Source organism: Nerophis ophidion, linkage group LG06 (genome assembly GCF_033978795.1).
Source record: "Nerophis ophidion isolate RoL-2023_Sa linkage group LG06, RoL_Noph_v1.0, whole genome shotgun sequence".
NCBI classification, from domain to species: domain Eukaryota; kingdom Metazoa; phylum Chordata; class Actinopteri; order Syngnathiformes; family Syngnathidae; genus Nerophis; species Nerophis ophidion.
The window spans coordinates 19,073,634-19,099,516 of record NC_084616.1 but is presented as its reverse complement, the minus strand read 5'-3'; the positions used below and the strand labels follow the sequence as shown (position 1 = coordinate 19,099,516).

Below are 25,883 nucleotides of genomic sequence, written 5' to 3'. Positions count from 1 at the left end.
TCAAAGTTCCAAAACTCCCCCATTTTTTAATCCGATTCAAACCGTCCCAACTTGAAAATATTCAGCCTGTTCAGGATTTATGTGCTGTCTTTCAATAATTAAGAAAAAAAATCCCGGATTGCCTAGAATTCCCATGAAAAATTCCAGGAATCCCGTAATACCATTTCTCAATTAAAAATGTCACTACTTCAACATTTCTCGACCGATTTGAAACATTTCCAGCATCAACTGATTCACAACATTATTTTTTTTTTTGCATTTAAAAAAAAAATCCCGCTTTTCCAGAAATTCCCAAATTTTCATGAAATTCCCATTGAAAAGAATGGGACATTTTTCAAACTTCCACAACTCCCCCATTTTTTTATCGGTTTCCAACAGTTTCAACTTCAAAATATTCAGCCTGTTCAGGAATGATGTGCTCTCTTTCAATAATTCAAAAAAATTCCCTGATTTGCTAGAATTCCAATGAAAAATTCCAGGAATCCCGTAATACCATTTCTCAATTAAAAATGTCACTACTTCAACATTTTTCGACCGATTTGAAACATTTCCAGCATCAACAGATTCACAACATTGAAAATGTTTAGCATTTTCATTAAAAATCCTGCTTTTTCCGAAATTCCCAAATTTTCATGAAATTCCCATTGAAAACAATGGGACACTTTTCAAATTTCCACAACTCCCCAATTCTTTACACGATTAAAACCGTTACAACATCAAAATATTCAGCCTGTTCAGGAATTATGTGCTCTCTTTCAAAAATTCAAAATAAATCCCGCTTTTTCTGGAATTCCCAAATTTTCATGAAATTCCCATTGAAAAAAATGGGACATTTTTCAAAGTTCCACAACTCCCCCATTTTTTGTATCCGATTCCATCTGTTTCAACTTCAAAATATTCAGCCTGTTCATGAATGATGTGCTCTCTTTCAATAATTCAAAAAAAATCCCGGATTTCATAGAATTCCCATGACAAAATTCCAGGAATACCATAAGACCATTTCTCAATCAAAAACGTTACTACTTCAACATTTCTCTACCAATTTTAAACATCTCCAACATCCACTCACTCACAACAACAAAATGTTTAGCATTTTCAAAAAAATTCCCGCTTTTCTCGGAATTCCCAAATTTTCGGTAAATTCCCATTGAAAAGAATGACACATTTTTCAAAGTTCCACAACTCCCCTATTTTTTGTATCCGATTCCAACTGTTTCAACTTCAAAATATTCAGCCTGTTCGGGAATTACGTGCTCTCTTTCAATAATTAAGAAAAAAAATCCCGGATTGCCTAGAATTCCCATGAAAAATTCCAGGAATTCCATAATACCATTTCTCAAAAAAATTGTTACTACTTTAACATTTCTCGACCGATTTCAAAAATTCCCAACATCAACTATTTCAACTCATTCACAACATTAAAAATGTTTAGCATTTTCATAAAAAAAATTCCACTCTTCCCGGAATTCCCAAATTTTCATGAAATTCCCATCAAAAAGAATGGGAACGTTCCACAACTCTCCATTTTATTGTCCGATTCAAACCGTTCCAACTTCAAAATATTCAGCCTGTTCAGGAATTCTGTAGGCTCTTTTAATGTTTCAAAAAAATTCCTGGATTTCCTAGAATTCCCATGAAAAATTCCAGGAATTCCGTAATACCATTTCCCAATTAAAAATGTTTTAACTTCCACATTTCTCGACCCATTTTGAACAATTTTCGACATCAACCATTTCAACTCATTCACAACATTAAAAATGTTAAGCTTCTTTTTTTCTTAAATACCGCTTTTTCCGGAATTCCCACATTTTCATGAAATTTCCATTGAAAAGAATGGGACATTTTTCAAAGTTCCACAACTCCCCCATTTTTTTTATCCGATTCAAACCGTTCATACTTGAAAATATTCAGCCTGTTCAGGAATTATGTGCTCTCTTTCAATAACTCCAAAAAAATCCCGGATTTCCTACAATTCCCATGAAAAATTCCAGGAATTCCGTAATACAATTTCTCAATTAAAAATGTCACTACTTTAACATTTCTCAACCGATTTGAAACATTTCCAACATCCACTCATTCACAACATTAAAAATGTTCATCATTTTCAAAAACATGCCCGCTTTTCCCGGAATTCCCAAATGTTTACGAAATTTCCATTGAAAAGAATGGGACCTTTTTCAAAGTTCCACAATCCTCCATTTTTTTATCCGATTCAAACCATTTCAACTTCAAAATATTCAGCCTGTTCAGGAATTATGTGCTCTCTTTCAATAGTTCAAAAAAATTCCCAGATTTCCTAGAATTCCAATGAAAAATTCCAGGAATTCCTTAATACCATTTGTCAATTAAAAATGTTACTACCTCAACGTTTCTGGACTGATTTGAAACATTTCTAACATCAACCATTTCAACTCATTCACAACATTAAAAATGTTTAGCATTTTCATTAAAAATCCCGCTTTTTCCGTAATTCCCAAATTTTCATGAAATTCCCATTGAAAAGAATGGGACATTTATCAAAGCTCCACAACTCTCCCTTTTTTTTTATCCGATTCAATTGTTCCAACTTCAAAATATTCAGCTTGTTCAGGAATTATGTGCTCTCCTTCAATAATTAAGAAAAAAAATTCCGGATTTCCTAGTATTCCCATGAAAAATTCCAAGAATTCCAAAATATAATTTCTCCATTAAAAATGTTACTACTTCAACATTTCTCGACCGATTTTAAACATTTCCAACATCCACTCATTCACAACATTAAAAATGTTTAGCATTTTCATTAAACATCACGCTTTTTCCGGAATTCCCAATCTTTTATGAAATTCCCATTGAAAAGAATGGAACATTTTTCAAAGTTCCACAACTCCCCCATTTTTTTTTATCCGATTCAATTGTTCCAACTTCAAAATATTCAGCCTGTTCAGGATTTATGTGCTCTCTTTCAATAATTAAGAAAAAAAATCCCGGATTGCCTAGAATTCCCATGAAAAATTCCAGGAATTCCATAATACCATTTCTCAAATAAAATTATTACTACTTTAACATTTCTCGACCGATTTCAAAAATTCCCGACATCAACTATTTCAACTCATTCACAACATTAAAAATGTTTAGCATTTTCATAAAAAAATTCCACTCTTCCCGGAATTCCCAAATTTTCAGGAAATTCCCATCAAGAAGAATGGGAACGTTCCACAACTCCCCCATTTTATTGTCCGATTCAAACCGTTCCAACTTCAAAATATTCAGCCTGTTCAGGAATTATGTAGGCTCTTTTAATGTTTCAAAAATATTCCTGGATTTCCTGTAATTCCCATGAAAAATTCCAGGAATTCCGTAATACAATTTCCCAATTAAAAATGATTTAACTTCCACATTTCTCGACCCATTTTGAACAATTTTCGACATCAACCATTTCAACTCATTCACAACATTAAAAATGTTAAGCTTCTTTTTTTTTTTTAAATAGCGCTTTTTCCGGAATTCCCAAATGTTCATGAAATTCCCATTGAAAAGAATGGGACATTTTTCAAAGTTCCACAACTCCCCCATTTTTTTATCCAATTCAAACCGTTTCAACTATTAAATAATTAACCTGTTCAAAAATTATGTGCTCGCTTTCATTAATAAAAATAAAAAAAATCCCGGATTTCCAAGAGTTCCAATGAAAAATTCCAGGAATCCTGTAATACCATTTTTCAATTAAAAATGTCACTACTTTAACATTTCTCAACCGATTTGAAACATTTCCAACATCCACTCATTCACAACATTAAAAATGTTCATCATTTTCAAAAACATGCCCGCTTTTCCCGGAATTCCCAAATGTTTACGAAATTTCCATTGAAATCAATCAATCAATCAATCAATGTTTATTTATATAGCCCCAAATCACAAATGTCTCAAAGGACTGCACAAATCATTACGACTACAACATCCTCGGAAGAACCCACAAAAGGGCAAGGAAAACTCACACCCAGTGGGCAGGGAGAATTCACATTCAGTGGGACGCCAGTGACAATGCTGACTATGAGAAACCTTGGAGAGGACCTCAGATGTGGGCAACCCCCCCCCCTCTAGAATGGGACCTTTTTCAAAGTTCCACAATCCTCCATTTTTTTATTCGATTCAAACCATTTCAACTTCAAAATATTCAGCCTGTTCAGGAATTATGTGCTCTCTTTCAATAATTCAAAAAAATTCCCAGATTTCCTAGAATTCCCATGAAAAATTCCAGGAATTCCGTAATACCATTTGTCAATTAAAAATGTTACTACCTCAACGTTTCTAGACTGATTTGAAACATTTTAACATCAACCATTTCAACTCATTCACAACATTAAAAATGTTTAGCATTTTCATTAAAAATCCCGCTTTTTCCGGAATTCCCAAATTTTCATGAAATTCCCATTGAAAAGAATGGGACATTTATCAAAGCTCCAAAACTCCCCCTTTTTTTTATCCGATTCAATTGTTCCAACTTCAAAATATTCAGCTTGTTCAGGAATTATGTGCTCTCCTTCAATAATTAAGAAAAAAAAATCCGTATTTCCTAGTATTCCCATGAAAATTCCAGGAATTCCAAGATATAATTTCTCCATTAAAAATGTTACTACTTCCACATTTCTCCACCGATTTGAAACATTTCCAACATCCACTCATTCACAACATTAAAAATGTTAAGCATTTTTCAAAAAATTCCCGCTTTTCCCAGAATTTACAAATATTCAGGAAATTCCCGTTGAAAAGAATGGGACATTTTTTAAAGTTCCACAACTCCCCCATTTTTTTTTATCCGATTCAAACCGTTGTAACTTCAAAATATTCAGCCTGTTCAGGAATTATATGCTCTATTTTAATAATTTAAAAAAAAATCCCAGATTTCCTAAATTCCCATTAAAAGATTCCAGGAATTACATAATACCATTTCTCAATTAAAAACGTTACTACTTCAACATTTCTTGACCGATTTTAAACATTTCCAACATCCACTCATTCACAACATAAACATGTTTAGCATTATCAAAAAAATTCCCGCTTTTCCTGGAATTCCCAAATTTTCAGGAAATTCTCATTGAAAACAATGGGACATTTTTCAAAGTTCCACCACTCCTCCATTTTTTGTATCCGATTCAAACGGTTTCAACTTCAAAATATTCAGCGTGTTCGGGATTTATGTGCTCTCTTTCAATAATTAAGAAAAAAAATTGCGGATTCCCTAGAATTCGCATGAAAATTTCCAGGAATTCTATAATAGCATTTCTCAAGTAAAAATGTTACTACTTTAACATTTCTCGACCGATTTGAAAAATTCCCAACATCCATTATTTCAAATCATTCACAACATTAAAAATGTTTTTCTTTTTTTTTTTTTTATACCATTTTTTCCAGAATTCCCAAATTTTCATGAAATTCTCATTGAAAAGAGTGGGACACTTTTCAAAGTTCCACAACTCCCCATTTTTAATCCGATTCAAACCGTCCTAACTTCCAAATATACACCCTGCTCAGGGACTATGTGCTCTCTCTCAATAATTAAAACAAAATCCCGGATTTTCTAGAATTCCCATGAAAAATTCCAGGAATTCCAAAATACCATTTCTTAATTAAAAATGTCACTACTTCAACATTTCTCAACCGATTTTAATCATTTCCAACATCCACTCATTCACAACATTAAAAATGTTTAGCATTTTCCAAAAAATTCCCGCTTTTCCCGGAATTCCCCAAATTTTCAGGAAATTCTCATTGAAAACAATGGGACATTTTTCAAAGTTCCTCCACTCCCCCATTTTTTTTTTATCCGATTCAAACCGTTTCAACTCTCTTTCAATAATTCAAAAATATTCCCGGATTTCCTAGAATTCCCATGAAAAATTCCAGGAATTCCTTAATACCATTTCTCAATTAAAAATGATACTACTTTAACATTTCTGCACTAATTGGAACAATTTCCAACACCAACCATTTCAACTCATTCACATTAAAAAGTTTAGCATTTTCATAAAATAAATGCCGCTTTTCCCTGAATTCCCAAATTTTCCTGAAATTCCCATTCAAAATGAATTTTCCATTTTTCAAACTTCCACAATTCCCAAATTTTTCGACCGATTCAAACCAGTACACCTCCAACGAATTCAACTCATTCTGGAAATTCCAACAACTATTTTTCCACGTTCAACAAAATTCCAGGAATTCCTGTTTTTTTCTAACCTTATTTCCAACCTTTTTTTAGTGCGATGAATCCTTTCACATTTTTCATCCCATTTCAACCCTTTCACTATCAAAAAATATCTCTTGTTCAGGACAAAAAAACAAGTTGGTTAAAGAACTTGAAAACTTCCCTGTTTTCCGGAAATTCCGTAATCCCAATTCTCAATTTAAAAAACTTGTTACTACATCAACATTTCTTGACCGATTTTAAACGATTCCAACACCAACCAATTCATGCATCCAGGACCTTAATGCAATTAATGATTTTCCAAAAAAATTCCGACTTTTCCCAAATTTCCAAGAAGTTTTAATTGAAAAGAATGGCCCATTTTTCTAATTCACACATTTAGTCAATAAAAATGTACGTATTGCTCTCACTTTGAGACCAGAATATGTGGAATGACAGTTTTTTTTCTCATTTTTAACGTATAAAATATAACAAAAGCAAATCCAATCCAGAACCACATCCTGCAAAGTTCCTCACCTGCACTCCTCGACATCCTTGGCGTGGCCTCGGGTGCTGAACTCCACGGTGGTGGTATCCATGACGACGTCGCTGAGCGCCACGCTGACCATGTGGTTGTCGTAGATGGTGCGGATGCTGATGCTGTCCAGGTCTGCCAGGGTCAGCATCAGGTCCTCGCGGCTCACCTGCTGGCCGCTGGAGTGCTGCCAGTGATCCTTTTGGGAATCAAACCAGGTTCAAGTTACCAAACCTGAACTTCTCCTGAGCGCACACATGTGGTGACCGGCACGTACTTCCGTGAACTGGATCTCTCTCTGGTTGACCACGCCCGCAGGACTGGGGCGGCCCCGGCGGTATATCAGCCTGCGGCCGTTTCCCACCAGGATGACGTCCGGCTTGTCCACGGGCTCCGACAGTCCGCGGGCCAAAATGTAGCGCACCTTGTACTTCAAGGATCCTCCGTAGGAGTCGATCTGAAAACAGACGGATGTTTATTTCAACTGTCAATGTTCCTGCAGTTCTCCCAAAACACAATTTCATGGACCACAACTAGATGATGTGTGAATGTTGAACTGAAAGGCTGACAAAGTGTAGTATGAATGTAAGACTAGTTAGAATTTTCAAGAGTTTGAATTTCCAGGAAATACCGGAATTTGGTTTGGAACTTGGGAAAGTGTCAACTTGAATGTCCAGGATGAGTGGAATGTGTTGATGTTGGATTGGTTTGAATAGGTTGAAAAATGTCCCAGTCATTTTCAATGGGAATATTGGTTGGGAACTGCCCAAATTCCAATGGTCAAATCAACGTCAGACCCCAACATTGATTAAACGTTGTCAAAAAGTATGTTTCAACGTTGTATTTGTATTGTAGAATATTGGGTGTGAAATGACCAAATGGTCAAATCCACGTCAGAACCCAACACTGATTGAACATTGTTAAAAAGCATGTTGTTCCAACGTTTTAGTTATGTTGAAGAATATTGGTTGGGAAATGACCAAATTTCAATGTTCCCAGAACACAACAATGAAGAAACGTTGTCAAAAAGCATGTTGTTTCAACGTAGTCATAGTGTTGTAGAATTTTGGTTGGGAAACGACCAAATTTCAATGTTCCCAGATCACAACATTGAAGAAACATTGTCAAAAAGCATGTTGTTTCAACGTTGTCATTGTGTTGTAAGATATTGGTTGGGAAATGACCAAATTTCAATGATCCCAGAACACAACATTGAAGAAACGTTGTCAAAAAGCATGTTGTTTCAACGTAGTCATTGTGTTGTAGAATTTTGGTGGGTAAATGACCAAATTTCAATATTCCCAGAACACAACTTTGAAGAAATGTTGTCAATAAGCATATTGTTTCAACATTGTCATTGTGTTGTAGAATATTGGTTGGGAAATGACAAAATTTCAATGTTTCCAGAACCCAACATTGAATAAACGTTGTCAAAAAGCATGTTGTTTCAACGTTGTCATTGTGTTGTAGAATATTGGTTGGGAAATGACAAAATTTCAATGTTCCCAGAACACAACGTTGAAGAAACGTTGTCAAAAAGCATGTTTCAACGTTGTATTCGTATTGTAGAATATAGGTTGGGAAATGACAAAATTCCAATATTCAAATCAACGTCAGACCCCAACATTGATTGAACATTGTCAAAAAGCATGTTTTTTCAAGGTTGTATTTGTGTTGTAGAATATTGTTTGGGAAACGACCAAATTTCAATGTTCCCAGAACACAACACTGAAGAAACGCTGTCAAAAAGCATGTTGTTTTAACGTTGTCTTTGTGTTGCACAATATTGGTTGGGAAATGACCAAATTTCAACGGTCAAATCAATGTCAGAACCTAACATTGATTAAACGTTGTCAAGAGGCATGTTGTTTCAACGTAGTATTTGTATTGTAGAATATTGGTAGGGAAATGACAATATTCCAACGGTCAAATCAACGTCAGACTCCGATATTGATTAAACGTTGTCAAAAAGCATGTTATTTCAACGTAGTCATTGTGTTGTAGAATATTGGTTGGTAAATTACCTAATTTTAATGTTCCCAGAACACAACATTGAAGAAATGTTGTCAATAAGCATATTGTTTCAACGTTGTCATTGTGTTGTAGAATATTGGTTGGGAAATGACCAGATTAGAATGGTCGCAGAACCCAACATTGAATAAACGTTGTGAAAAAGCATGACGTCTCAACGCTGTATTTGTGTTGTAGAATATTTGTTGGGAAATTATCATTTTTCAATGTTCCCTTAACTAAACATTGAATAAACGCCGTCAAAAAGCCTGTTGTTTCAACATTGTATTTGTGTTGTATAAAATTGGTTGGCAAACTACTAAATTTCAATGGTCCCAGAACCCAACATTGAATGAAAGTTGTCAGAAAGTATGTTGTTTCAACAATGTATTTGTGTTGTAGAATATTGGTTGGGAAACTAGTAAATTTCAATGGTCCTAGAACCCAACATTGAATAAAAGTTGTCAAAAAGTATGTTGTTTCAACGTCATATTTGTATTGTAGAATATTGGTTGGGAAATGACCAAAATTCAATGGTCAAATCTATGTCAGAACCCAACATTGATTGAACGTTGTCAAAAAGCATGTTGTTTCAACATTTTAGTTATGTTGAAGAATATTGTTTGGAAAATAACCAAATTTCAATGGTCAAATCAACATCACAACCGGACATTGATTAAACGTTGTCAAGAAGCATAATGTTTCCACGTTGTCTTTGTGTTGTTTAATATTGGTTGGGAAATGACCAAATTTCAATGTTCCCAGAATTCGACATTGAATAAAAAATGTCAAAAAGCATGTTGTTTCAAAGTTGTCATTGTGTTGTAGAATATTGGTTGGGAAATGACCAAATTTCAATGTTCCCAGAACACAACATTGAAGAAATGTTGTCAATAAGCATATTGTTTCAACGTTGTCATTGTGTTGTAGAATATTGGTTGGGAAATGACAACATTTCAATGTTTCCAAAACCCAACATTGAATAAACGTTGTCAAAAAGCATGTTTCAACGTTGTATTTGTATTGTAGAATATTGGTTGGGAAATGACAAAATTCCAATGGTCAAATCAACGTCAGACCCCAACATTGATTGTCAAAAAGCATGTTGTTTCAACATTGTATTTATGTTATAGAATATTGGTTGGGAAAAATATCCAAATTTCAATGTTCCCAGAACACAACACTGAAGAAACGTTGTCAAAAAGCATGTTGTTTCAACATTGTATTTGTGTTGTATAACTACTACTAAACTACTAAACTACTAAATTTCAATGGTCCCAGAACCCAATATTGAATAAATGTTGTCAAAAAGCATGTTGTTTCAACGTTGTATTTGTGTTGTAGAATATTGGTTGGAAAATAACCAAATTTCAATGGTCAAATCAACATTACAACCTGACATTGAATAAACATTGTCAAAAAGCATGTTGTTTCAATGTTGTATTTGTGTTGTAGAATATTGGTTGGGAAATGACCAAATTTCAATGTTCCCAGAACCCAACATTGATCAAACGTTGTCAGAAAGTATGTTGTTTTAACGTTAAGTTTGATTTGCTCAACGTCAGGCCCTGATTCGACAATTTCTCAACGTTGTTTCAATGTCTTGCGCCTGCCGGGATGCCTGTATGTCAAACAAAAAGGCAATTTTGCCGAAGTTACACCTTGTTGCCGAGAAACTGGCGAGGCAAGGTCCAGAAAGAATCCAGGTTGAGAAACCGACGAGACAAATCCACCAGCTGGAACTCCTCCATCTCAGGGTTGATGAGCAGCTGCGTGGAGGACAGAGGAGGCGTGCCCGGCCTGGACGGGTAGCTGACGTTCACTCCTGCCGGGTGCAGGACAGACAACATCGGTGCACCATCTTTACAGGCGGGATGTGACGACTGAAGCCCTACCTTTGAAGTCGTCCTCTTGGGTGAAGCGCAGACTGATCTGGTTGCGGTAGCGCCCGGTGCTCTTGCAGTTCTTGGTGATTCCGGCGCAGAAGCAGGAAACGCAACGGCCCTCCACGGTGAAGTGACCACCCGGGCAGTCTTGTTGGGACAACTCACGGTCTTACTTCCACTGGCGCAGGAAGAAAAGTGTCTGCTGAAGTCTACCTGAGTCGGGATTGGAGGTGAGGGTCAGGACTCCGTCGGGAATGCCGAACACTAAACCTTTGGCGTTGATGGCCTCGCAGGTGTAGGCCCCCTGGTCCGCCTCCTTCACGTCGCGTATGGTGAGGGTGCCGCGGCCATTCTCGTTGGTCATAGAGATTCTGGTGCAATACAGATAGAACAGATTGATATCGAACATATTTATGTTTGATGTATCCCCCAAATATTGAAACGCCTTTCTGGACAATCGAAATAAGTTTGGGTGAGAGTCCATCATCATTGATTCAGTCCCGTGGTATTAAGAGAGTAAAAAAAATATCCAGTCAAAGGCTGGACTCTAAGGAGGGGGTCCCGACTGAGGCCAAGGGGGAAAAACCTCATAGCCATAGCACACATCAACAAGTTACATAGAATCAACACAACTTGCAACAGAGGGGAGTAAGTGGGAGCTACTGTAATAATGTAACATTAAAAAAAAAAAAATTCCATCCATCCATTGATGGAGATAGATATCTTTTTAAATACTAGACATATTTTAGAATAGCTAAGTATGGGCCACGCATAGGCCTTGAAAGTTAGAATGTAGCTAGAAGTCATAAAACTCTTTTTATCTCAACTGTCCCAGACTAGGAGGAGGGGGAGAGGAGAAGAAGGGGGGTGGGTGAGAGGGAGTAAGAGGGGAAAACTTCCGTAGTAGAGGCAGATCAATTTGGGCAATGCGATTGAAAGGTTGTTATATCTAGATTGGTCTCCCAAAGCTTTGGTAATAAAATATCAAAATGAGCGACTCTGCCTGGGATTCGTTTATAACCAGCTTATGTGACATCGAAAGGACTTGGGAGAGACCAGTCGTTTAAATTCCCCGGGGGGAAGAACTGGTCAAACGCAACACCATGCATCCATTTTCTACCGCTTGTCCCTTTTGGGGTCGCGGTGGGTGCAGGAGCCTATCTTAGCTGCATTCGGGCGGAAGGTACAAGTACACCCTGGACAAGTCGCCACTTCATCGCAGGGCCAACACATATATATATATATATATATATATATATATATATATATATATATATATATATATATATATATATATGGAGACACTCATTTACTGCACATCCATGATATCATGCTCCTACTTTTGGCTTTTTTTTTGCTGAGTTTTCAAACATGCAGTACCACTTTTTACGCGCGTTTTACAAGCAGTCCTGCAGTGCGCCTAGAAAGAAATCACTTTATATATATATATATATATATATATATATATATTCACATATATATATATATATATATATACACATATATATATACACATGCATATATATATACACACATATATATATATGTATACACATACATATATATACACACATATATATACACAGTATATATACATATATATATATACACACATACAGGTATATATATATATATATATATATATATATGTATATATACATATAAACATATATATGTCTATATATACATATAGACATATATATATATACATATAAACACATATATATGTCTATATATACATATAGACATATATATATACACACATATATATATATATATATATATATATATATAAATATACATATATATATATGTGCTAAACTGTCGGATGTGTGATGTCTGTAGGAGTGTTTTCATGAGTATTTGTACGTGCTGTCGTAATGCACTCAAGCTAGCATCATTAGCATTAGCTAATATGCTAACACGTTTACGAATGTGTGTGTTAGTATTATTCACAAATTCCTCAGTGAATTCACCAAAACGTCACCGTGGAGTTATTGAGTTTGTTTAGCTGATTGGAGAGCTTGCTTGCGCAGATAGCGGGTCCATGACGATGACTTCTGTTTTGTTTGATCAGCCGTTTTACTGCCTTGTTACAGACACCGTTTGGAAACAATTAAGGTATGTAGATAAAAATGTATGTAATGTTTCTGTGTAAATAACTCATTTCACAACTGCGGCTTATAGTCGGGTGCAACTTATACATGGAAAACAATTCTAAAATGTAGTGGTTGGGGCTCATATGACAGTCCTACAAACGCACCTGCCGCTGATTGGGATGTGCCCCCAGTTGAGTCTCCAGGTGATGATGGGTGTCGGCACGCCGACAGCCCGACAGGTGAACGTGACAGTCGCCCCCCGGGCGGCTTGAACGGATTCTTCTGGCGGGCTTGTCACCGAGGGCGGGGCTGTAAAAAGTGGTAATGGTTAAAAAAAAAATTCCTTAAGCTCCAAAGTTAATGTACACAAAAGCTCAGGTTAATAAGTGCTCGGACATTTCCATGGAGAGGATGTCTGACCAGAAGCCGAGCCAAGTGTGAAGAGGGAATTAGTCACGGCGTGCAAAGGCAGCAAAGCGAGAGAGGGCTAAATGGAGAAAGATTCCGGGCGCGGACTTACTGCAGCCATACTCATCGGAGCGGTCGGGGCAGTCGGGTTCTTCGTCACATTGGTAACTGGCCGGGATGCAAGTGCGGTCGCTCAGGCACTCGAACTGCTCTGGAGCACATCTGTCGTCGGGACCTTTGGTGGCTGCAAGTTGGAGAGCATACTAATCAGTTCGATGGCTCTCCAAGCTTTGGAGTAACTCGCTGAAGTTCGGCAGTCTTGGAAAACTGGGACCCGACAGAATCGGGCTGCAAGAAGTACAGCGGTACCAGTTCGATTGGTTCTTTGAACAACTTGAATGACGTGGATTGAAAACCATCGTCGCCCATTGAAATGAATTAAAATTCATTTTGACGAGACTCCAACCAACACATTGTATCTGGGGATGGGCAAAACCCAAAACCACTGAAGTTGGCACATTTTGCAAATGGTAAATAAAAACAGAATGCAATGATTAGCAAATTATTTTCAACCTACCGTATTTCCTTGAATTGCTGCCGGGGCGCTAATTAATTTAAAAGAGGGGTCTCAAACTCAATTTACCTGGGGGCCACTAGATGCAGAAACTTGGTGAGGTTGACACTGCTTTTAGCGTCCTCTACAAGAATAACAAACACATTTTGGGAGAACATCTGCACCGTAACACAACATAAACACAACAGAACAAATACCCAGAATCCAATGCAGCCCTAACTCTTCCGGGCTACAATAGGGGGCGGGGGTTGGGGGATGCGGGGGTGTATAATGTAGGGGGCCACTGGATGCAGAAACTGGGTGATGTTGTGCCACAAGAAAAGATTTCTTAAAAAAAATCAAACATGCCCTTTTTAAGGAATTCACCTTCTTTGAATGGCTTTCCCACCCTAGCAACATACTTGCCAACTCTCGCGATCTTTCCGGGAAACAACCGAATATCAGTGCCCCTCCCGACAATCTTCTGGGGCAATCATTCTCCCAGTTTTCACCCGGCCAACAATATTAAGGGCGTGCCGTAATGACACTGCTTTTAGCGTCCTCTACAACCTGCCGCCTCGTCGGCTTTTCCACCATACAAACATTGTGCCAACCCAGTCATATATTGTATGAGGCCTCTGCAGAACTGCGGGAGTGGCTGCAAGACATACTTGGTCAACAGCCATACAGGTCACACTGAGGGTGTCTGTATACACAACTTTTAACACTGTTAAAAATATTTGCCACACTGTGAACTCACACCAAACAAGAATGATAAACACATTTTAGGGAGAACATCCGCACCGTAACACAACATAAACACAACAGAACATATACCCAGAATCCAATGCAGCCCTAACTCTTCCGGGCTACAATAGGGGGCGGGGTTGGGGGTTGCGGGGGTGTATAATGTAGCCCGGAAGCGTTAGGGCTGCATGGGATTCTGGGTATTTGTTCTGTTGTGTTTATGTTGTGTTACCGTGCAGATGTTTTCGCAAAATGCGTTTGTCAATCTTGTTTGGTGTGGGTTCACAGTGTGGCACATATTTGTAACAGTGGTAAAGTTGTTTATACGGCCACCCTCAGTGGGACCTGTGTGGCTGTTGATCAAGTATGTCTTGCAGTCCCTCACCGCGATTACAGAAGCCAAATTACAACAAGTGGCTGGGCTGCAGAGGACTCTAAAGGCAGTGCCTCCACGGTGCCCCCTTAATATTGTTAATTGGGTGAGATTCGGGCGAATGATTACCCTTGGAGGGGCACTGTAAGTTGGTGGTCTCCCGAAAAAAATCGAGGTTATACAAGTATGACTCTGTAAAGCACCATTCATATAAACTCGCAGGCCGCACCAACATTAAATTTTCATATTAAGGTGTGGGCCGCAAAATAATGTCTCACGGGCCGCAATTGGCCGGCGGGCCGCGTGTTTGAGACCCCTGATTTAAAACCTCTTTTCACTCCTGCGCTTACCAAAGGCATGCGGTAAAAAATTGAGTGTGATGTAAGCTTGGACTTTAAATCCTACTGAATAGCTCTTAATCTTCTTCCCTTTATGCGATTTCAAATTACCGGTATTGAAATCAGCCTCCCCCATTTTGAAAATGATGACAGGGGAAGTGTCACTCGTGACGTCACGAGTTTGACCCGGCGGTAATACTAAGCATGCGCTAATTCTTCTGACCCGGCAGTAAATCAAGGCAGGCGGATACTATATGCCCAGCGGCAATTAAAGGAAATACAGTAAATTCAATTGAATAGACTGTAAAGACAAGATACAGACAAGATGACTAGTACTGGTCTAGTACAATGTACTTGACTAGTCTGGTATGTAACAATGTACTTGACTATTGCTGGTCTAAGACAATGTAGTCGACTAGCACTGGTCTAAAACAATTTACTTGAATAGTACTGGTCCAGACAATGTACTTGATTAGTACTGGTCTAAGACAATGTAGTCGACTAGCCCTGGTCTAAAACAATGTACTTGACTAGTCCTGTCTAATGTACTTGACAAGTGCTGGTCTAGTACAATGTACTTGACTAGTCATGGAATCTAACAATTTGCTTGACTAGTGCTGGTCTAGTACAATGTACTTGACTAGTTTTGGAATCTACCAATTTGCTTGACTAGTGCTGGTCTAGATCAATGTACTTGACTAGCCCTGGTCCAGGACAATGGAGTTGACTAGTACTGGTCTAGGACAATGTACTCGACTAGCACTGGTATAAAACAATGTACTTGACTAGCCCTGGTCTAGTACAATGTACTTGACTAGTGCTGGTCTAGAACAATGTACTTGACTAGCCCTGGTCTAGCACAATGTACTTGACTAGTACTGGGCTAGAACAATGTAGTCGACTAGCAATGGTCTGAAACAATGTACTTGACTAGCCCTGGTCTAGGACAATGTACTTGACTACTGCTGGTCTAAAACAATGTACTTGATTAGCCCTGGTCTATATCAATGTACTTGACTAGCCCTGGTCTAGGACAATGTACTTGACTAGCACTGGTCTAAAACAATGTACTTGACTAGTACTGGTCTAAAACAATGTAGTCGGCTAGCACTGGTCTAAAACAATTTACTTGATTATCCTTGGTCTACAACAATGTACCCTACTAGTGCTGGTCTAAAACAATGTACTTGACTAGCCCTGGTCTAGAACAAGGTACTTGACTAGTACTGGGCTAGGACAATGTAGTCGACTAGCAATGGTCTGAAACAATGTACTTGACTAGCCCTGGTCTAGGACAATGTACTTGACTACTGCTGGTCTAAAACAATGTACTTGATTAGGCCTGACTAGCCCTGGTCTATATCAATGTACTTGACTAGCCCTGGTCTAGGACAATGTACTTGACTAGCACTGGTCTAAAACAATGTACTTGACTAGTACTGGTCTAAAACAATGTAGTCGGCAAGCACTGGTTTAAAACAATTTACTTGACTATCCTTGGTCTACAACAATGTACTTGACTAGTGCTGGTCTAAAACAATGTACTTGACTAGCCCTGGTCTAGGACAATGTACTTGACTAGACTAGTACTGGGGTAGAACACTGTAGGCTAGCCTTGGTCTAGTACAATGTAGTTGAATATCCCTGGTCTAGAACAATGTAGTCGACTAGCACTGGTCTAAAACAATGTACTTGACTAACCCTGGTCTGGAACAATGTACTTGACAAGCCTGACCTAGAGCAAAGTAGGTCAGCCCTGGTCTAGTACAATGTTGTTGAATAGCCCTGGTCTGGAACAACGTACTTGACAAGCCTGACCTAGAGCAAAGTAGGTCAGCCCTGGTCTAGTACAATGTTGTTGAATAGCCCTGGTCTAGAACAATGTACTTGACTAGTACTGGTCTAGACAATGTAGGCAATTCTTGGTCTAGTACAATGTAGTTGAATAGCCCTGGTCTAGAACAATGTACGTAACTACTCCTGGTCTAGAACTACGTACTTGACTAGTCCTGGTCTCGGGCAATGTAGGCTAGCCCTGGTCTGGTAAAATTTAGTAGGCTAGCCCTGGTCTAGAACAATATAGTCAACTAGTCCTGGTGTAGTACAATGCAGTTGACTCACGGCAGTCGAGCTCGTCGGAGTTGTCCTCGCAGTCGTTGTCGCCGTCACACCGCCAGAGCTTGAGGGCGCAGCGACCGTTCTTACACTTGAACTCGTTGGGCTCACATGGCGACGGAGTTCCTGAAAAGACGAGGAGTGAGCGCTCGGGTGTGCGCGTACGAACCCACGTGCGGACTCACCGCATCGCAACTCGTCGCTCCCGTCCGAGCAGTCCCTCTCACTGTCACAGATGTAGTCCCTGGGGATGCATTCCCCGCTCTGGCACTTGGCCTGGTCCGCCCTGCACAGTCCCGGGACCACGGGAGGCTGCGGAGGTTTGGCGGCGGTGCTGGCGGTGGCGCGGGTGGGCGCGGTCGGGAAAACGGGCCCGATCATATCTGCAACAGATCCCTGGTTAAACTCCGCAACCGTGACGACGGCGCAGCGGGGGCAATAAGTGTCTCTTCATGCCTGGGGGCGGCCGGTGCTACAAGCGACTCACCGCAATCGTTCTCGTCGCTCATATCGCGACAATCCGCTCGGTTGTCACACAGGTATTCCAACAGGATGCAAGTCCCGTCGCCACACCTGTGCTCATCCGGCATGCAGGGCACGATGGCGGGGGTGACTAGGGAGGATGCGGGACAAAGGACGAGTTGACATGCAAGACAACAACAACACCCGGCGTCACACCGACACACAAACACGGGAGCAGGTACGGCACCATTTGTACTTTGGCATGCGCAAGGAACTTTTACAAAACTTCTTGGGGTTATGTAAAGGGTATGACTACCTTTATATTTCTCTATTAGGGATGTTATTATGGGCCTGCTGCAATGCCGGGGCCCATTAACATGCTGCTTGCAAGCAGCCCATAAGTTAGCATGCTGGCACACTCATATGAACTCTCTACCTTTTTTGCTAACTTTACGTTGTTTTCTATAATTAGACAGCCATTTGGTCATATGACTTGGTATAAGACACATGCTAACTGATAGCATGCTAAAATTTGCGTGCTAACTTTTTTTTAGCTGATTTTACACTTTCTACTGTAATTCCCTAGCCAGACACCTTATAGTCATACAACTTGGTATGTGATACAAGCTAACTTTTAGCATGCTAACGTTACCACGATAAAAATGACTAGAAAATTCTCGCAGCCATATGAACTCGCTACCTTTTTGGCTAACTTTACGTTTTTTCTATAATTACACAGCCATACGGTCATATAACTTGGTATGCAACACATGCTAACTGATAGCATGCTAAAATTTGCGTGCTAACTTTTTTAGCTAATTTTACACTTTCTACTCTAATTCCCTAGCCAGACACCTTAGAGTCATACAACTTGGTATGTGATACAAGCTAACTTTTAGCATGCTAATGTTACCACAATACAAATGACTAGAAAATCCTCGCGGCAATATGAACTTGCTACCTTTTTCGCTAACTTTACGCTGTTTTCTATAATTAGACAGCCATTCGGTCATATAACTTGGTATGTGACATATGCTAACTGATAGCATGCTAAAATTAGCATGCTAACTTTTTGAGCTAGTTTTAGCAACCGTTTACCCCAGAGTCATGTAACTTGGTACGTGAAACTTGTAAAATGTTAGGTAACTTTTTTTTTGCTAAATGTCTAATTACCCAGCCGTACCCCTTAGAGTCATATAGCTTGGTATGTGACACAAGCTAACTATCATCATGCTGACGCTAGCTTGCTAGCATGCTAACATTAGCATGTTAACTTTTTCAGCTAGTTTTGCTACCGTTTACCCCAGCGTCGTATAACTTGGTATGTGACGCTTGTTAACTTTTAGTTCGCAAATGATAGCATGCTAGCCGGGTAACTTAACCATGGTAACTTTTTCATCTAATTTTACACTTTTTCCGTGTTTCCGAAGCCATACACCTTGCAGCCACGTTAATTGACATACGAGACATACTAACTGTTAGCATGCCTTTGTTAGCACATTTGCTAAATGTTAGCATTTTCATGTGCGAATGCTAACTTTTTAGGCTAGCTCTGTAGCTAATTTTCTACAGTTATACCTAAAACTGACAGATTCGGACACTCGGGACCATCTTCACAGTACGGCGGCCAGAGGTCCAGGGCACAGATAACAGGCCCATCAAAATTTCCGCGGGACTTTTCTAGTTCTTATTATCGTCTTAACGTTAGCATGCTAAAAGTTGGCTTCTATCACATACCAAGTTGTATGACTATAAGGTGTCTGGCTGGGGAATTAGAGTAGAAAGTGTAAAATTAGCTAAAAAAGTTAGCACGCTAATGTTAGCATGCTAACAGAGTAACAAGTGTCACATACCAGGTTGAATGACTGCAGGGTAAACGGTTGCAAAATTAGCTTAAAAAGTTTGCACTTTAATGGTAGCATGCTAGCATGCTAACATTAACATGCTAACAGCTTGTTTCACATACGAAGTTATATGACCCGCAAGGTGTATCGCTGATGAATTAGAGAAAAAATGGTCAAATTTGAAAAAAATCGTTAGCCTATTATTGTTAGCGTGCTGGCATGCTAATGTTAGCACACTAACAGTTAAGTGTCATATACCAAATTATTCTACTCTGTTCCGCGGTCCTCGAACGCATCGGAAAAACCACAATTCATGTCCACAATTGGTGGTGTTTATATAAATTTTGATTGGGGTATATTCTTTCGTTATGGGGAAGGACGTTATTGTCTCTTGTTTTCCTATTGCTGGTTACCAAAATTCAATACTTTTTTACATCAGTACTACCGGGTATCGCGTCACGTAAAAACCAAACGGTGTTGCAAGTGACCTCACGTCCGGTTGAAGACTACACAGCGTCTAACGTAAACAATCACTCAAGCAGCACTGAGAGCCGACTAAACTCCCTAAGTATTGTTGCACTTTTCAACGCCACTGAAGCAAGTACGCCTGGTAGAAGCAAGGCTCCGCCCTTCTGAAACACGATAGCTCGATGCTAATTTAACACTGATTTTTCCATCGACGGGCTACTGATTAGCATTAGTGATTTTACATGGCGATCTCAACACAATTTGGCGATAATAACTACAACTAAGGTGAATGTTACAATCAAGCGGCCGGTGTACAGTTTGCACTATACCTACAGTGTGAACACTTTGTAGGGCGCAACGAGACACATTCAGTTTCCTGGAAAATCTACCTCCTGGTTAGATAGCAAGTACAGTACCGCCATCTAATGTCTTGGAAGTACAGGTGCATTGCAAATGAAAGTCATATATAAATATACATACATATATGTACATTATCTAAACTGAATTGAACGCACTTTAGATGTAAATATAAACGGAAATCAATGATTTGCAAATCCTTTTCAAGCCATATTCAGTTGAATGCACTACAAAAACAACATATTTGATGTCCAAACTCATAAATTTTACATTTTTTTTGCAAATAATCATTAACTTAGAATTTCATGGCTGCAACACGTGCCAAAGTAGTTGGGAAAGGGCATGTTCACCACTGTGTTACATCACCTTTTCTTTTAACAACACTCAATAAACGTTTGGGAACTGAGGAAACTAATTGTTGAAGCTTTGAAAGTGGAATTCTTTCCCATTCTTGCTTGATGTACAGCTTATTTTACGTATTTTACGCTTCATAATGCGCCACACATTTTCGAGGGGAGACAAGTCTGGACTGCAGGCGGGCCAGGAAAGTACCTGCACTCTTTTACTACGAAGCCACGCTGTTGTAACACGTGGTTTGGATTTTTTTTCTGAAATAAGCAGGGCCGTCCATGATAACGTTGCTTGGATGACGACATATGTTGCTCCAAAACCTGTATGGACCTTTCAGCATTAATGGTGCCTTCACAGATGTGTAAGTTACCCATGCCTTGGGCACTAATACACCCCCATACCATCACACATACTGGCTGTTCAACTTTGCGCCTATAACAATCCGGATGCTTATTTTCCTTTTTGTTCCGGAGTTCACCATGTCCACAGTTTCCAAACATAATTTGAAATGTGGACTCCTCAGACCACAGAACACTTTTCCACTTTGCATCAGTCCATCTTAGATGAGCTCGGGCCCAGCAAAGCCGGCGGCGTTCCTGGGTGTTGTTGATAAATGGCTTTCGCTTTGCATAGTGGAGTTTTAACTTGCACTTACAGATGTAGCGACCAACTGTAGTTACTGACAGTGGTTTTATGAAGTGTTCCTGAGCCCATGTGGTGATATTCTTTATACACCAATGTCGGTTTTTGATGCAGTACCGCCTGAGAGATCAGAGGTCCGTAATATTATCGCTTACGTGCAGTGATTTCTCCAGATTCTCTGAACCTTTTGACGATTTTACGGACCGTAGATGGTAAAATCCCTAAATTCCTTGCAATAGCTCGTTGAGAAATGTTGTTCTAAAACTGTCCGACAATTTGCTTACAAATTGGTGTACCTTCGCCCCATCCTTGTTTGTGAATTACTTAGCATTTCATGGAAGCTGCTTTTATACCCAATCATGGCACCCACCTGTTCCCAATTAGCCTGCACACCTTTGGGATGTTCCAAATAAGTGTTTGATGAGCAATTGTCAACTTAATCAGTATTTCTTGCCCCCTTTCCCAACTTCTTTGTCACCTGTTGCTGGCATCAAATTCTAAAGTTAATGATTATTTGCAACAACAAAAAATGTTTATGAGATTGAACATCAAATATGTTGTCTTTGTAGCATATTCAACTGAATATGGGTTGAAAATGATTTGCAAATCATTGTATTCCGTTTATATTTACATCTAACACAAATTCCCAACTCATATGGAAACGGGGTTTGTACTATATTTATTGTTTTATTCTATTTATTGATGTATTTTATCATTTTATTTCCATAAGGAACTGGTGTGTAAAAGGCACAATACCTACAGTGTGAACACTTTGTAGGGCGCAACGAAATGTATTAAGTGTCCTGGAAAAAAATCTAAAAAAAAAAATCTGGTGAGACATCTAATGTCTTGGAAGTCCATCAGGAGTTTTTTTTTTTGTTTGTTTTTTTACCAGAGATACAATTTTTAGCGTTTATCGTTAAATCCCTAATCCGCCTTTTCTTCCCTTTTATAATGTCAGCGTCAGCTTTACAGATGCCATAATAGTCAGAGACGTCATGCCATGCGAGAGTCCTCTCTTCGGACTGTACCAGGCTACTTTTCATTGGCGTTCCATGCAAAACATTGACGGGACCACGTGACAGTTTGCCACTACAAACCTGGCACGGCTAGGGGCTTCACTGAGGGCAGGGGTCGAACTAGGAACCAGAAGGACATGTTAGACCCTTGCAGGATCTTACCGGATCCATGCCATTGATGTAACGCTCGCAACATAAAACCTATATATTTTTTTTTTCCAACTTTAAAGTTGACGATACATGTCTCCAACTTCTCTAAATGAGTATTGTGAAGTGAATTATATTTATATAGCGCTTTTCTCTAATGACTCAAAGCGCTTTACATAGTGAAACCCAATATCTATGTTACATTTAAACCAGTGTGGGTGGCACTGGGAGCAGATGGGTAAAGTGTCTTGCCCAGTGACTAGGATGGCGGAAGAGGGAATCGAACCTGCAACCCTCAAGTTGCTGGCACGGCCACTCTACCAACCGAGCTATGCCGGTTGGCAACTTTATTTCATTTATGACAGTTGAGTCTATTTTTTTTTATTTTATTGTATTTTTATTTTTTTTGTTTTATAAAAAATATAATAATATATAATAAATACAATTTTAAAATATTTTATAAAATAAATAATAAAAATGTTGACTCATGAATAAAAATATATTTATTTTTTATTGCATTTTATTTTGTTTTGAGAGTAAAAAAATAAATATTATATATAAAACAAAAAAGAACAAAATAAAATAGAAAATAAAATAAAAATTTGGAATCATTAAAAAAATGTTTTTTACTGCATTTCAATTTTTATGAAATACAAACAATATATAACACAAACAGAATAAAATATGATAAAACTGTTGACTCATGAGTAAAAATATATTTAGTTATTCTACTGTATTCTCTTTTAAATGAAATAAAAAAAAGAAAATTAATGCACAACACTGAAATAGAATAAAATGAAATGAAAATGTTGACTCATGAGTAAAAATATATTTATTTTTTCTTGCATTTTGTTTTGTTACGAAACTAAAAAAAATAAAAAATAATGTATTAGACAAAAAAGGACAAAATACAATAAAAAATTTAAATAAAAATGTTGAATCATGTTATGTTTTTGTTATGAAACTAATTAAATAGAAATAATATATCAGACAAAAATACAATAAAATAAAAATGTTGACTCATGAAAAATGTTTTACTTTAACACTGTATTAATTTTTTAAATACAATTTTGAAAATAAAAACAATATATAACACAAACATAGAATAAAATACGATACAACTATTGACTCATGAGTAAAAATATATTTATTTTTTCTATTGTATCTAATTTTTTAATGATATTAATAAAAAGAAAATTAATGCACAACACAAAAATAGAATAAAATTAAATAGAAATGTTGACTCATGAGTGGAAAGATATTTATTTTTTTGTATTTTATTTTGTTATTAAACTAACTAAATAAAAATAATATATAAGACAAGAATATAATTGAACATTTTTTTGTGTGTTTTTTACTTTAAAAGTGACAATAAATGTCTCCAACTTCTCTAAATGAGTATCGGCAACTTTATTTTATTTATTACAGCTGAGGTTTTTTTATTTATTTATTTTTTTATTTTATTTTATAAAAGATATAATAATATATAATAAATAAAATTGTATAATATTTTATAAAATAAATAATAAAAATGTTGACTCATGAGTAAAAATATATTTATTTTTGTCTTGAATTTTGTTATGAAACTAAAAAAATAAAAATAATGTATAAGACAAAAAAGGACAAAATAAAATAAAAAAAATTAAATGAAAATGTTGAATCATGAAAAAAAAAAGTTTATGACCGTACTAAATTTTTTATGAAATTTAAAAAATAAAACCAATACAACACAAACATAGAATTAAATATGATAAAACTGTTGACTCATGAGTAAAAATATATTTATTTTTTCTTGCATTTTGTTTTGTTACGAAACTAAAAAAAATAAAAAATAATGTATAAGACAAAAAAGGACAAAATACAATAAAAAATTTAAATAAAAATGTTGAATCATGTTATGTTTTTGTTATGAAACTAATTAAATAGAAATAATATATCAGACAAAAATACAATAAAATAAAAATGTTGACTCATGAAAAATGTTTTACTTTAACACTGTATTAATTTTTTAAATACAATTTTGAAAATAAAAACAATATATAACACAAACATAGAATAAAATACGATACAACTATTGACTCATGAGTAAAAATATATTTATTTTTTCTATTGTATCTAATTTTTTAATGATATTAATAAAAAGAAAATTAATGCACAACACAAAAATAGAATAAAATGAAATAGAAATGTTGACTCATGAGTGGAAAGATATTTATTTTTTTGTATTTTATTTTGTTATTAAACTAATTAAATAAAAATAATATATAAGACAAGAATATAATTGAACATTTTTTTGTGTGTTTTTTACTTTAAAAGTGACAATAAATGTCTCCAACTTCTCTAAATGAGTATCGGCAACTTTATTTTATTTATTACAGCTGAGGTTTTTTTATTTATTTATTTTTTTATTTTATTTTATAAAAGATATAATAATATATAATAAATAAAATTGTATAATATTTTATAAAATAAATAATAAAAATGTTGACTCATGAGTAAAAATATATTTATTTTTGTCTTGAATTTTGTTATGAAACTAAAAAAATAAAAATAATGTATAAGACAAAAAAGGACAAAATAAAATAAAAAAAATTAAATGAAAATGTTGAATCATGAAAAAAAAAAGTTTATGACCGTACTAAATTTTTTATGAAATTTAAAAAATAAAACCAATACAACACAAACATAGAATTAAATATGATAAAACTGTTGACTCATGAGTAAAAATATATTTAGTTTTTCTATTGTATTTTTTTTGTAATAAAAAAACAATATATAACACAAAAATAGAATAAAATTAAATAAAAATGTTGACTCATGAGTAGAAAGATACTTCTTTTTTCTTGCATGTTATGTTTTTGTTATGAAACTAATTACATAGAAATAATATATCTGACAAAAATACAATATAAAATAAAAATGTTGACTCATGAAAAATGTTTTACTTTAACACTGTATTATTTTATTAATGAAATTTAGAAAATAAAAACAATAAATGACACAAACATAGAATACAATACGATAAAACTGTTGAATCATGAGTAAAAATATATTTAGTTTTTCTATTGTATTTTATTTGTTCATGAAATTAAAAACAGAAAAATAATGTACAACACAAAAATAGAATAAAATTAAATATAAATGTTGACTCAAGATTAGAAAGATGTGTCTTTTTTCTTGCATTTTATTTTGTTATGAAACTAATGAGGTCAAAATAAGATCAAAGACAAAAATAGAATAAAATAAAATAAAACAATTTTGTGTTTTTTTAACTCTAAAGGTGACAATACATGTCTCTAAATTCTCTAAATGAGTATTGGCAACTTTATTTCATTCATGACAGTTGAGTCTTTTCTTTTTATTTTATTG

General features: G+C 36.5%; 1 protein-coding gene across 1 annotated transcript in view; it reads right to left on the bottom strand.

Annotated features, from left to right (window-relative positions):
* The window catches only part of hspg2 (heparan sulfate proteoglycan 2), a 331,901-nt gene that overhangs the window by 180,074 nt on the left and 125,944 nt on the right, over positions 1 to 25,883 (bottom strand). The window contains exons 8-17 of the mRNA XM_061902940.1: positions 17,712 to 17,837; positions 17,410 to 17,607; positions 17,231 to 17,350; positions 13,211 to 13,342; positions 12,855 to 12,999; positions 10,805 to 10,962; positions 10,601 to 10,738; positions 10,367 to 10,530; positions 6,973 to 7,152; positions 6,698 to 6,894 (exon numbers count right to left, since the gene is read on the bottom strand). Of these exons, the coding sequence (XP_061758924.1) occupies positions 6,698 to 6,894; positions 6,973 to 7,152; positions 10,367 to 10,530; positions 10,601 to 10,738; positions 10,805 to 10,962; positions 12,855 to 12,999; positions 13,211 to 13,342; positions 17,231 to 17,350; positions 17,410 to 17,607; positions 17,712 to 17,837 (1,558 nt within the window). The remainder of the gene's footprint in view (positions 1 to 6,697; positions 6,895 to 6,972; positions 7,153 to 10,366; positions 10,531 to 10,600; positions 10,739 to 10,804; positions 10,963 to 12,854; positions 13,000 to 13,210; positions 13,343 to 17,230; positions 17,351 to 17,409; positions 17,608 to 17,711; positions 17,838 to 25,883) is intronic.